The sequence below is a fragment of the Suncus etruscus genome, chromosome 12 (genome assembly GCF_024139225.1).
Source record: "Suncus etruscus isolate mSunEtr1 chromosome 12, mSunEtr1.pri.cur, whole genome shotgun sequence".
NCBI classification, from domain to species: domain Eukaryota; kingdom Metazoa; phylum Chordata; class Mammalia; order Eulipotyphla; family Soricidae; genus Suncus; species Suncus etruscus.
This window is the reverse complement of record NC_064859.1, coordinates 64,127,302-64,141,371: the sequence shown is the minus strand read 5'-3', so window position 1 is coordinate 64,141,371 and position 14,070 is coordinate 64,127,302. Positions and strand designations below refer to the sequence as shown.

At 43.8% G+C, this 14,070-nt stretch overlaps 1 protein-coding gene across 1 annotated transcript in view; it reads left to right on the top strand.

Moving 5' to 3' along the window:
* Nucleotides 1-3,818, top strand: part of MRPS5 (mitochondrial ribosomal protein S5) — a 33,386-nt gene extending 29,568 nt beyond the window's left edge. The window contains exon 12 of the mRNA XM_049784408.1: nt 3,458-3,818. Coding sequence (XP_049640365.1) covers nt 3,458-3,682 — 225 coding nt within the window. The 3' untranslated portion in view covers nt 3,683-3,818. The remainder of the gene's footprint in view (nt 1-3,457) is intronic.
* The last annotated feature ends 10,252 nt before the right edge of the window (nt 3,819-14,070 follow it).

Genomic DNA, 14,070 nt, shown 5'->3' with positions numbered 1-14,070 from the left:
ATGTTTTTAAAAATCAGCGATTGCAGTTGCAGTCTTTTATTTTTGAAAAGACCATATGATTATTCTAACACACCAGCGATGCAGAAGCATGAGGTCAAACAAGAAAGTCCGGTTCTCAACATTATAGCCTAGCACAAATACCTTTCTGGACACCCCCTCTCCCCCAACCCGAGGTCTTGGCAGTGTGCTGTTTGCATGGTACTTGCACAAGTAGTTAAGATAGGCGGGGGGAGGGGGGGGAGCAGGCGGGAGGACATGAACCTTAGCCGGTAGCTGGGTGACTGCCCAGCCCCCCAACCAAGGTGAGGCTGGTGTTGTCCCCACTCCTGGGTGGAGGGGAAGGGCTGTGCACACGCCCTCTGGAACTGCTTTCCAACCTGACCTTGAAAGATGGGGAGACCTTGGTTAGTTGGAGGCATAGCAGAGGCAGCCACTTCTAGTGACACCTCCATTGCTGCCCTCGCTTATTCAGAACCAGAGGTGATAATGAGCTTGGTTTTACCTGAAAGGGTTCATGCAGTAGTTTTACACGCTTTGGTTTAAACTAAAATGAGTTTAGAGGAAAAGAGAACTGATGAAAAGATAATTTTGTTCATGTGTTGGTATTGTCGAAAACGCCATTCAAAATTCAAAATGACAGTGAGAATTCAAACTTAGAAGATTGATGTAACTAAGGTACTGGTTTTAAGCCAATTTGTAACAAGTAGATGTGTTCTTTTTCTTTTCTTTTTTTTATTTTGGGCCATATCAGTGGTGCTCAGGGCTTAGACCTGGCTTTGTATTCAGGTATCACTTCTGTTAGGCTCAGGATGCTATCAGGGGATCAGGGATCAAACTCAGGTTGACCACATGCATGGCAAGTACTGCACTATTGCTTTGGACCTTGAGTTGTTTTTTCTGTTGTTGTTTTTGATTTTGGTTTTTGGGCCCCATCCGGTGATGCTCAGGGGTTACTTCTGGCTACTAGCTCAGAAATTGCTACTGTCTTGGGGGACCATATGGGACGCTGGGGGATCGAACCCTGTCTGTGCTAGATTAGCACAAGCAAGACAGAGATGCCCTACTGCTTGTGCCACTTGCTCTGGACCCAGCTGTTTTCTTTTTTTTCTTTTTTTTTTTTTTTGGGCTGGCTAAGTGCTCAGAAATTGCCTCTGGCTTGGGGGGACCATATGGGACGCCGGGGGATCGAACCATGGTCCTTCCTTGGCTAACGCTTGCAAAGCAGACACCTTACCTCTAGCCCCACCTCACCGCCTCCCCCCCTTTTTAATGCTATGAAATACATAGTTAAAAAGTTGTTGATAACTCTGGAGAGATAGCACAGTGGCGTTTGCCTTGCAAGCAGCCGATCCACGATCAAAGGTGCTTGGTTCGAATCCCGGTGTCCCATATGGTCCCCTGTGCCTGCCAGGAGCTATTTCTGAGCAGACAGCCAGGAGTAACCCCTGAGCACCGTCGGGTGTGGCCCAAAAATCAAAAAAAAAAAAAAAGTTGTTGATGGTTGAGTTTTGGTCATACAATATTCCAATACCCATACTTTCCCCAGTCTTCATTTCCCACCACCAATTTCTCTAGTCAGCTCCCTCATTCCACCTAACCCCCAACTTCTCTCTATGGCAGGCACTTTTCTTTTAGACACTGGTTTGCAATATAGTTACTGAAGAGGTATCATACATACCACTTTTTCTCCTTTCAGCATCCAGCTCTTATCCAGAGTGATCAGTTCCAACAATCATTGTCATAGTAGTCCTTCTTCTCCCTAACTGCACTTCTCTGCTTTTTGTGGCAAGCGTCCTACAATGGACATGCCCTCTCTTGGTCCTTGTTTCTATTGTCTTTGGATATTATTACCCTAACGTCTTATATATACTCCAGAAATGAATATGGTCATTCGTTGTTTATCCCTTTACCTCTGACTCTTTTCACTCAGCATAATACTCTCCATATCTATCCATGTATAAGTAAATTTCATGACTTCATTTTTTCCTAACAGCTGTGTAGTATTCCATTGTTTAAGTACCTTGTTTCTTTATCTACTCATAATGTTCTCCAGCACTTAGATTGTTTCCAGATTCTGGCTACTGTGAATAGTGCTGTGATGAACATAGGATGTGGCCCCCTGTTTTACTGATCTGTGACCTCTCACTCAGTAATCAGTAGTTTGTGTCCAGTTTTGTTTCTCAGTATCCTGCTTGACCCCAGAAATTTTAAAACAAAATTTCAAGACATTTTATTTTATTTTGGTTTTTGGGTCACACCTGATGGCGCTCAGGGGTTACTCTTGGCTCTGCACTTAGAAATTGCTCCTGACAGGCTCAGGGATGCTGGGATGCTGGGAATTGAACCTGGACCATCTCAGGTTGTCTGCCTGGGAGGCAAATGTCCTACTGTTGTGGTATTTCTCTAGCCCCAATATCAAGACATGTTAGTTCAATATGTAAAAGGATTAAAAAGTTTCCCATGGGACTAGAGTTTGTTAGCCTTGCACGCGGCCAGCCCAAGTTCGATCCCCAGTGTGATCCTTCGAGCCTGCCAGGAGCAATTTCTGGGCACAGAGCTGGAAGTAATCCTTGAGTGCTGCTGGGTGTGGCCCATATATATATATTTACCTGCAATGCCTATCATAACTGAAATGAACAGTAACTCAGTATCATCACATATCAATTAGTGTTCATAGAAATTAATCCATTTGTCATACTGGAAGGTAATTTTCCCCTAATTTGTTGGGATTTATAGAAGAAGCCAACATTATAAAGTATTACTAGGGCTGGAGAGAGAGAACAGTGGTTAGGGCACTTACCTTGCTGGTAGATGACTTGAGTTTGATCTCCAGAATTTCATATGGTCATCCTTTTCTCCTAAGGGTAATCTCTGAACTCAGAATCAGGAGTAAGCCCTGAGAGCACCTTGGATATGGCCCCAAACAAGCAAACAACTTCATACTCCCCAGAACACCTTGTAAATTATTGTTGTCTTTTAAATCACTTTTTTGGGAGGTGGGACCCTTATTCAGAGTGGTGAACTTTTGTTTATTATTTTTAGTTTGGGGGCCACACCTGGTGATACTTAGGGGATTACTCTTGGCTCTATGCTCAGAAATCGGTTCTAGCAGGCTTGGGGGACCATATAGGTTGCTGGTGTGTGGGGTTAAAGCACGTTTGGCTGCACGCAAGGCAAATGCCATCCCTGCTGTGCTATCACTCCGGCCAAATCAGAGTAAGGTGGGCACAGCCTGACACATAAATGGTAAGGTTCCTGGTCCAAGGCCACCATTTCAGATGGCCCTGGTCACCATCCACAGCAGCTCACTGTTCACTCAGAATCTACTGAAGGGGTATCTGCTGAAGCCCCCTTACAGACTAATGGTTCAGGGTTTTCATTGTTGTCTTCCTCTGGCTTCTGGGAGTTACAGTTATCTCATGCATCTTACCAGGCATTTTGAAATTCATGCTTGCAGGAAACCCACCAGCAGCTGGCTGATAAGAAGAGTCTTCATGTTGTGGAATTCCGGGAGGAGTGTGGCCCTTTGCCCATTGTGGTTGCCTCCCCCCGTGGGGCACTGAGGAAGGATCCGGAGCCAGAAGATGATGTTCCAAACATCAGACTGGACTGGGAAGATGTGAAGGCTGCACAGAAAATGAAGCATTCTGTATGGTCAGGTTTAAAGAGAGCCGCCACTTGAGCTGCTCGCTGCCCAGTACCCAAGGAGGCAGCGCCTTTCACCTGGGAATGTTTTTTTTTTTTTTTTTTTTTTTTTTATGGGAAAGCCCACCTTAGCTTCTTTATTTACAATAATAAATTATTATAGCTTTAATATGCACGTGTGTGTAGAAGAGCTTTTTTATGTATGTTAACGCAAGACCACTTTAAATATTTATTTCAACTAGCTGAAGTGAAATGAGTAGAACAAGACTGTTTCACCACATTTTGTCTGTTGCAATCAGAAATGATATTTAAGGGGCTACAGAGAGAGGAAGAGATATGGTGGTTAAAGCACCTGCCTCGCACATGACTGACCTTGTTCGATACCTGGAATCACAGGACTCCTGAGCTGGTGTGACCCACCTCCCACTCCTAGTAATATTCAAAATAACCATTGATAGATCAATATTAGTTTATATATATATATATATATATATAAACTATATATATATATAAACTATATATATTTATATATAAACTATACTCATAACAATTGTTAGTAACTTCATTTCTAGAAGTTGTAGTTGACTATGGTCAGAACTAGAAAGAGGATGGGAAAGGGTTCACTTCTTTTTGAGACACTGAAATCCTATTTTTGTTACTCTTCACTAGATAGATATTTGTGTATATAGATGTTCTAATTATTATGTTCATACATCATTTTTACTAGTTTTTTGGTGTTTTTTTTTTTTCAATTTGAGTAAAATCTAAGAATCTTAACCTTCCCTTAAATCTCTTTCCCCTCCCATTTATGTAATTTCTGTAGAGAGTCCTCTACTTACGTTAAGACCCACATTATACAATGTTAGACTTTGTGCTACATAATCTAGGGCAGTAGTGGGTTTTTTTTTTTTTTTTTTTTTTTTTTTGGTTTTTGGGCCACACCTGGTGGTGCTCAGGGGTTACTCTTGGCTGTCTACTCAGAAGTAGCTCCTGCCAGGCTTGGGGGACCATATGGGATTTGAACCAACCACCTTTGGTCCTGGATAGGCTGCTTGCAAGGCAAACGCCGCTATGCTATCTCTCCGGGCCCATAGACTAGCACAGGCCCATGGGCTGACAGAACACAACCTACCAAAGATACTGGTGTGGAAAGGCATGTAAGAAGCCAAAAGCACCTCTTTTATTTATTTACCTGCATTTTTTTCTTTCACATGTTCTTTCCTGCTATTCAGAGTCATCATCATTCTGAGGGGAAAAAAACCTTTTCTTGTGTTTCTCCTTTATTCTTGCTCTGCACTACTTGTGATATGAATGGATAAGCTGGCTCAAGGGGCTAGAACACACACTTTGCTTGCAGGAACCATGGATTCAATCCCAATACCACTTGATATCCAACAAGAGGTTGCTCCAACACTGGGAGCAACCTCTGAGCACTGTGCCAGGAGTAGCAGCTAGGTGTGACCCCCAAATCTACAGATGCTACTTCCCCTCTTGAAGCCATTTCCTATAATACCAGATGATGTATAATTTGTTACACTTACTTATATTAACTTGTTTTTTGTTTTTTTGTTTTTTTTTTTTTTTTTTGGTTTTTTGGGCCACACCCATTTGATGCTCAGGGGTTACTCCTGGCTATACGCTCAGAAATAGCCCCTGGCTTGGGGGGACCATGTGGGGGGGATCGAACCGTGGTCCTTCTCTGGAAGCGCTTGCAAGGCAGACACCTTACCTCTAGCGCCACCTTCCCGGCCCCTTTTGTTTGTTTTTTGGGTCACACCTGGTGATGCTCAGGGGTTACTCCTGGCTATGTACTCAGAAATCATTCCTGATGCTACTTCCCCTCTTGAAGCCATTTCCTATAATATCAGATAATGTATACTTTTTTAACTTATTTATATTAACTTTTTTTGAGGGGGACCACACCTGGTGATGCTCAGGGGTTACTTTTGGCTATGTGCTCAGAAATCATTCCTGTCTTGGACCATATGGGACGCCAGGGAATCGAACCTGCAGACACCACTTGCACCACCGCTCTGGCCCCTATTTATAGTAACATTTTATATAAATGATTGTAATATCTTTATGTGTTACTCTGTAAATTAACTCAAAGCCACTACTTGAAGATGTCACTCAATATTGCCCTTACCCTGCCTTCAATGCCAGTCCAAAGTCTGAGTGTCTCCCAGGTGCTGACCCAGGACCTCTTTTTTTTTTTTTTTGTGGCTTTTGGGTCACACCCGGCAGCGCTCAGGGGTTATTCCTGGCTCCAGGCTCAGAAATTGCTCCTGGCAGGTACGGGGGACCATATGGGGCCCTGGGATTCAAACGGATGACCTCCTACATGAAAGGCAAATGCCTTACCTCCATGCTATCTCTCGGCCCCGACCCAGGACCTCTTGTAGTTAAATTGGTAATGCTTCTCCCATGACTCAGGAAAACAGGTTTGGTTTTGTTGTTGTTGTTTTTGGAGCACACCAGGCGATGCTTAGAGGTTACTCCTGGCTCTGTGCTCAGAAATCGCTCCTGGCAGGCACAGGAATATGAGATACCGGGATTCAAACCACTGTTGGTTCTAGGTCAGCTGCTTACAAGGCAAATGTCCTCCACAGCGCTGTCTCTCCTGTCTCTCCGGCCCCTGGAAAACAGGTTTAAAGGGTTATTAAAGGGATCAGATGAAGGAAGAGATGACAGGTTGGTGGGGCCAAGCCTGCTTTGTACTTCTAGGTTCCCTCTGGGCCACTCAGCACCTCCATGTGCCCAGAGACCTGATTTGAGAGATTTTTGAGACTTTTCATCATGGAAGCATACTTGGCTCCACTACCAGCCCCTCTTCTCAGGAATGGGAATTGGGATTGAAAATTCCAGCTATGGGGCCCGGAGAGATGGCACAGCGGCGTTTGCCTTGCAAGCAGCCGATCCAGGACCAAAGGTGGTTGGTTCGAATCCCGGTGTCCCATATGGTCCCCCGTGCCTGCCAGGAGCTATTTCTGAGCAGACAGCCAGGAGTAACCCCTGAGCACTGCCGGGTGTGACCCAAAAACCAAAAAACAAAAACAACAAAAAAAAAAACCTTGCTTATAATTGAGTTTCAGTCATACAATGCCCAACACCCTTCAGTGCACATTTCCTACCACCAATGTCCAGTTTCCCTCCTGCCTTCCCCTTGCCTTTTTCCCTATTTGCCTGTCAGACATTCTCTCTCTCTCTCTCTCTCTCTCTCTCTCTCTCTCTCTCTCTCTCTCTCTCTCTCTCTCTCTCTCTCTCTCTCTCCCCCTTCCTACATCTCTCCCTCTCTCTCTCTCTCTTTTTTTTTTTTTGGTTTTTGGGCCACACCCGGCGGTGCTCAGGGGTTACTCCTGGCTGTCTGCTCAGAAATAGCTCCTGGCAGGCACGGGGACCATATGGGACACCGGGATTTGAACCAACCACCTTAGGTCCTGGATCGGCAGCTTGCAAGGCAAACGCCGCTGTGCTATCTCTCCTGGCCCATCTCTCCCTCTCTTACACACACACACACACACACACACACACACACACACACACACACACACACACACACTTGTCAGACATTTTCTGTCTTTGTGTCACACAGACACAAATACACAGATTTGCAATAATGTTACTGAAATATGCATATAGGCCAGCATGTGCATAATATCCTTTCAGCACTAAGTGATCTTTTTAATTTTATTTTGTTTTGTTTTGATTCACACACAGCTGCACTCAGGGGTTACTCCTGGCTCTGCACTCAGAAATAGCTTCTGGCTTCTCAGGGAACCATATTGGATGCCGAAATTCGAACCACCATCCATCTTGGGTCGGCTGTGTACAAAGCAAATGCTCTACTGCTGTGCTATCTCTTTGGCCCTAGAGTGATCATTTCTAACTATCATCAGCTAAGTGGTCCCTTCTCTGCCTTAACTGCATCCTTCCATTCTTTATGGCAAAATACTTATTGTTACCTGGCCCTGGCCCTCGTCTCTATTGTTTTTGGATAGTAATACCATACAATTTATTTTTATATTCCACAAATGAATGCTACTATGTTATGTCAATCCCTCTTCCTCTGACTTATTTCACTCAGCATAATACTCTCCATATCTATCTGTGTATAAGAAAATGTCGGGCCCGGAGAGATAGCACAGCGGCGTTTGCCTTGCAAGCAGCCGATCCAGGACCAAAGGTGGTTGGCTCGAATCCCGGTGTCCCATATGGTCCCCCGTGCCTGCCAGGAGCTATTTCTGAGCAGACAGCCAGGAGTAACCCCTGAGCATCGCTGGGTGTGGCCCAAAAACCAAAAAAAAAAAAAAAGAAAAGAAAATGTCATGATTTCATTTTTCCTAACATCTGTGTAGTATTTCATTGTGTACCATGGTTTCTCCATTTCTGCTTGTGATTAACTGCTTTTTATTTTCAGTATATCATGGTCTGAAAGGATAGTTAGTAATTTTGTATGTTCCAGCATGTAGTCTATTCTAGAGAATGACTCCTGCTTTATAGTACAGTTTAAAGTTGGGGAAAGTGATTCTCCCATCTTTTTTGGGGGGTGGGGCCACATCCAGTGGCGCTCAGGGGTTACTCCTGGCTCTGCACTCAGAAATCGCTCCTGGCATGCATGGGGGACTATATGGGATGCCGGGCTTTGAACCACCATACTTTCTGGGTTGGCTGTGTGCAAGGCGAACGCCCTACTGCTATGCTATCTCTCTGGCCCCAACTTTTTTTTTTTGCCAAGGATTGCTTTAGCTATTTGTGGATGCTTATTTTTTATGAATTTTAGGAGCATCTGATCCTCTTTTTTGAAAAATGTCATGGGAATTTTTTAATGTAATTTTTATTTTGATTGTAGTGGCTTACATATTGTTGACAATAATATTATAGGTACATATTTACATAAAATCAGGGGGGTTCCCATCACCGATTTGTCCTCTCTACACCTCCATGTTCGTCCTACCTCCCATATCCTCTCTCACCCCCGGGGCTGTGAGAAATTGTGGTCCCCTCTGTACCTAGCTTACTACTTAGTAGTCTTGGTCTTGGTGCCTCCCTTATTTCCCCCTCTAACTGGGAGGAAGGACTACATAAGTTCAAGTTATGTGATTTTATTTGAAGAAGAGAAAAGTAATAAACTGGGGTAATAGTCTAATATGCTGAAAATGGGCGAAATCCTAGAGGCTCTCATTGTCGGTTTGAGACGAAGGAGAAAAAGAAGGTGAAACACCCCAACAGTACAAAAAGAAGTGTTAAATATCCAGTGAGCACTCCAATGATAATGATAGGCACCACAAAAAAAGCCATGGTCTTGAGTTAAAAAACATGGCAGAGCACCTAAAGAAAGAAAAGAAAAAAAGACAATATGAGTATAAATGGGGACAACAACTTTAATAACCACACCAAAACAAAGAAATCGACAAAAAGTAGATAGGTAATAAAAATAAAAAATAATAATAAATGAAGAAAAAAATAATATATAATATATAAAAATAAAAAATGATTTGTGGGGGCCGGGCGGTGGCGCTGGAGGTAAGGTGCCTGCCTTGCCTGCGCTAGCCTAGGATGGACCGCAGTTCGATCCCCCGGCGTCCCATATGGTCCCCCAAGAAGCCAGGAGCGACTTCTGAGCGCATAGCCAGGAGTAACCCCTGAGCCTCACAGGGTGTGGCCCAAAAACCAAAAAAAAAAAAAAAAAAAATGATTTGTGCTTTTTGCCTTTTTTTCCCTCCTGCACTGGCACAGTAAATATTGGGTCATTCGGAAAGGAATTCACTTGGCCTTAGCGCTATGGGGTTTCTCCACCCTTGGGGTATATTGTCACGGGATTAACTATAGACTCCGCTCAGGTTCATTTACTCTACCGGCGGTGCTTTCGTGGTGTTTGGAAAACTTCTGCTCCGTCCTGACTGATGGAATAAGACCTCTGTATCTAGAGATCTCAGTATCTGCACAGGTCCAGGAGTGGGACTTATGATGAAGTCTTTCTTTGTGGTTCTAGAAGTTCTGTTTCCTCAGTGTCATTTTAATCCATCTTCTGTGGTCGGTGGTCTTGGTCTTTGCACTGATCCTAGGATGGAACCTAGGATAGCGTCTTTCATTGTGTTTCCAGAAGCCCCGTTCTGTTGCAATTGTCTCTGCCGGACCTTTGGAACTGGGGATCATGGTTGTTGTGCCGGTCGTAGTTCAAACCCTAGACTAGGGCTTTTTAATTGGTCTCAAGATATATTCAGTCCAGTCATGGTTCTAGCAGCCAGTCATCTGTAAATCGCGATCTTGGCTTTTTGGATCGACCAACGGGAACATCTCATAACAATGTGTTTTAATGCCTTAATCTTACTATATTTAAAATAACCTCTCAGCTTTTCTGTTCACAGGCATTCTTGGATACAAGGGTGGACAAACTAAGATGGCATCTTGGGGCTCAGTCACACGAGATACCATACCCAGCTTGCACTACGAGAATGTCCCGAGAAAACTCTTTAACATACACTTTATCTCTAGGTTATACCTTCTTTTAGGATTTGAAGCATGTGACCAATCAGACCACCGAAGTAGCAACTGTGACGTACAGACTTATACTACAAGGCCCTACTCATCGAACACAGTCATGGGAATTTTTATAGGGATTGCATTAAATCTATATAATGCTTTAGGAAATATTGACTATTTTTTTCGGGCCACACCCGTTTGATGCTCAGGGGCTACTCCTGGCTAAGCGCTCAGAAATTGCCCCTGGCTTGGGGTGACCATATGGGACGCCGGGGAATCAAACTGAGGTCCTTCCTTGGCTAGCGCTTGCAAGGCAGACAGACACCTTACCTCTAGCGCCACCTCGCCGGCCCCAGATCTTTATTCTCCAAATCCTTGAGCAGGGTATATATCTCCATTTTTTTGGGGGGGGGGCCACGCCCGTTAACGCTCAGGGGTTACTCCTGGCTATGCACTCAGAAGTCGCTCCTGGCTTGGGGGATCATATGGGACGCCGGGGGATCGAACCGCGGTCTGTCCTAGGCTAGCGCTGGCAAGGCAGACATCTTACCTTTAGTGCCACGGCACGGGCCCCCTCTTTTATTTCTTGAAGCAGTATTTTGTAGACCTTTATATCCATGGAATAGACTTGAATATTCAGAGATGGACTCACAGGTTTATGAACAATTTTTGATAAAGGAGCAAGAAATACAAAGTGGAACAAGGAAGGGCACTTCAACAAGTGGTGCTGGGAAAACTGATAAACTACAAGCAAAAAAATGAACTCAGACTTCTCCTTAACACCATGCACAAAGTTAAAATCAAAATGGATTAAGGACCTTGATATCAGAACTGAAACCATAAGGTACATAGAGGAAAATATAGGCAGACATTAAAGCTAAAGGCATGCCATTGAAGCTAAAGGTATCGTCAAGGATGAGACACCACTGTGCAAGCAAGTGGAAGCAAAGATAAACAAAGGGGACTAGATTAAACTGAGAAGCTTCTGTACTTCAAAGGAACAGTAACTAGGATACAAAGGCTACCCTTTGTATTCCTATTGTATGGAATAAGTAAAACAATTCACTTAATACCCATCTCATAAGGGAATAGTATCTAAGATATACAAGCTATGACAGAACTCAGCAAGAAAAAAAATCTAATTCCATCAAAAAATGGGGAGAAGAAATAAACAGACATTTTCTCAAGAAATACAGTTGGCCAAAAGGCACATAATAATGTTCCACATCACTAATCATCAGGTAGATTCAAATCAAAACAACAATGATACATCATCTCAACACTACAGAGACTAGCACATTGCAAAAAACATTAATAACCAGTACTAGTGAGGATGCAGGGAGAAAAGAACTCTTATTCATGACAGGTGGGAATTCAGTCTGGTCCAGCCTTTTGGAAAACAATATGAACATTCGTTAAAACGCTTGAAATTGGGGCCCGGAGAGATAGCACAGCGGCGTTTGGCTTGCAAGCAGCCGATCCAGGACCAAAGGTGGTTGGTTCAAGTCCCGGTGTCCCATATGGTCCCCCGCGCCTGCCAGGAGCTATTTCTGAGCAGACAGCCAGGAGTAACCCCTGAGCACTGCCGGGTGTGGCCCAAAAACCAAAAAAAAAAAAAAAAGGCTTGAAATTGTTTTCACATGATCTAGTAATAATACCCCTAGGGATATACCCCAAGAACACAAAAACAATACAAAAATGCCTTCTGCATTCCTATGTTCATTGCAGTACTATTTACAATAGTAAATAGTCTGAAAACAACAGATGAGTGACTAACAAAACTAACACATCTACACAGTGGAATATTATTATGCAGCCACCAGGAAATTTGCTTATACACAGATGGACATGGAGATTATTATGCTGAGTGAAATGAGTCAGAAGGAAAGGGATAATATCTCTCTCATTTGTGGGATATAAGAAAAACAAGAGATAGTATGGTAATAATATCCAGAGACAATAAAGACAATGGGCAGGAGGTCTAGTCCAGGGTAGAGAGCTTGCCACAAAGAGCAATAGCTAAAGTAGAGTAGAGAAGGGTCCTCTAGGACAATGATAGATAGGAGCTATCACTCTGGACAAGAAGTCAGTGCTGAAAGTGGAGAAACAGGCAAGGTACCCCTACATTAGCAATAATGCAAACCACAAGTCAAAAAAGAGAGAGAAAACATTGTCTGCTTTAGAGCAAGGTGGGGCTGGGGAACAGGAAAAACCAGTGATGGCAAGGGTGCACATTGTATGACTGAAACTTTTTTGTGTGTGTGTGGTTTTTGGGTCACGCCCGGCAGTGCTCAGGGGTTATTCCTGGCTCCAGGCTCAGAAATTGCTCCTGGCAGGCACGGGGGACCATATGGGGTGCCGGGATATGAACTGATGACCTCCTGCATTAAAGGCAAACGCCTTACCTCCATGCTATCTCTCCAGCCTCGTATGACTGAAACTTAACGAACAATTTTGAACCATGGTGCTTAAAAAACCAATTTAAAAGAAAATGTTCAGAAATTCAAAGCACTATTACTAAGACTGACCTTTAGGAGCATGTTCTCAACTGGCAGGTCTTCTGGAAGAAGGATGATGGGGTGGGAAAGGTAGGGTACCCAACTTGCTCCATAAAGGCCCAATAATATCAGCCCCAAAACTGGTGTAGCTGAGGTTTGGTCAGATTGGTGTCCTCAAAGGGAATTGTAGAGGGGTGATGAGGGAGGGCCATTGGGAAAATGGTGATTGTGGGTGCCTTTGGCTTGCATGCTGCCAACCCAAGTGGATCCTCACACTACATATGGTCTCCTGAGCAGTATTAGTAGTAATATGTTTATAGAGACAGAAGTAACCACTGAGTAATACTAGGACTGTCACCAAAATAAAAATTAAATTAAATTAAATTATATTTTATAAAAAAGATGGAAGAATATAAGAAGAGCAATTCAAGACCTAAGGATGTGACTCAGTGAAAAAGGAAAAGCCTTTCAGGTCTGCTTGAAATTATCATCCCTTGCAACCAAACCACAGGTTGAGTCTTAGAGGCACTATCACTGCCATTCCTGAAACCTCTAGTGAACTTCTAAAATTAACCTTGGTTCCAAGATCTGACCTACAGAGAACTGAGGACATGAATAGTCTGCAAAAGCATAAGGAAGAAGTTTAGGGGCTGGAGCAATAGCACAGCAGGTAGGACATTTGCCTTGCACACAGTGACCCAGGTTTGATCCCTGGCATCCCATATGGTCCCCCAAGCCTGCCAAGAGCTATTTCTGAGCACAGAAACAGGAGTAATCTCTGAGTGTTACTGGTTTGGCCCAAAAGCAAAACAACAACAACAAAAAAAAACAACCAACAAAAAAAGAAGTTGATGTATAGCATAACAATAGGCAACATTAGGCAACCAATAACCCCCAGGCAAATTTCCAAGCATCTTTTAAAGGGTTACAGAGAGGCTCAAATCATCATAGTTGACCTTCTATTATTTCATAATAATGGCATAAATAAATGTGTAGGTTTAGCAGTATATATAAGAAAAAGGAAATCTTAGGGGCTGGAATGATAGCACAGCGGTAGGGCGTTTACCTTGCATATAACAAACCGGAGACAGACCCGGGTTCTATCCCAGGCATCCCATATGGTCCCCCGAGTCTGCTAGGAGCGTTTTCTGAATGCAGAGCCAGGAGTAATCCCTGAGCACCGCCGGGTGTGCCCCCACCCAAAAAAAAAAAAGGAAATACGTAAAGTCCCAAGGTACAATGTTGGCTCAGTTTTCAGTTTCCACATTCTTTTTTTTTTTTTTTTTTGGTTTTTGGGCCATACCCGGCAGTGCTCAGGGGTTACTCCTGGCTGTCTGCTCAGAAATAGCTCCTGGCAGGCATGGGGGACCATATGGGACACCGGGATTAGAACCAACCACCTTAGGTCCTGGATGGGCTGCTTGCAAGGCAAACGCCACTGTGC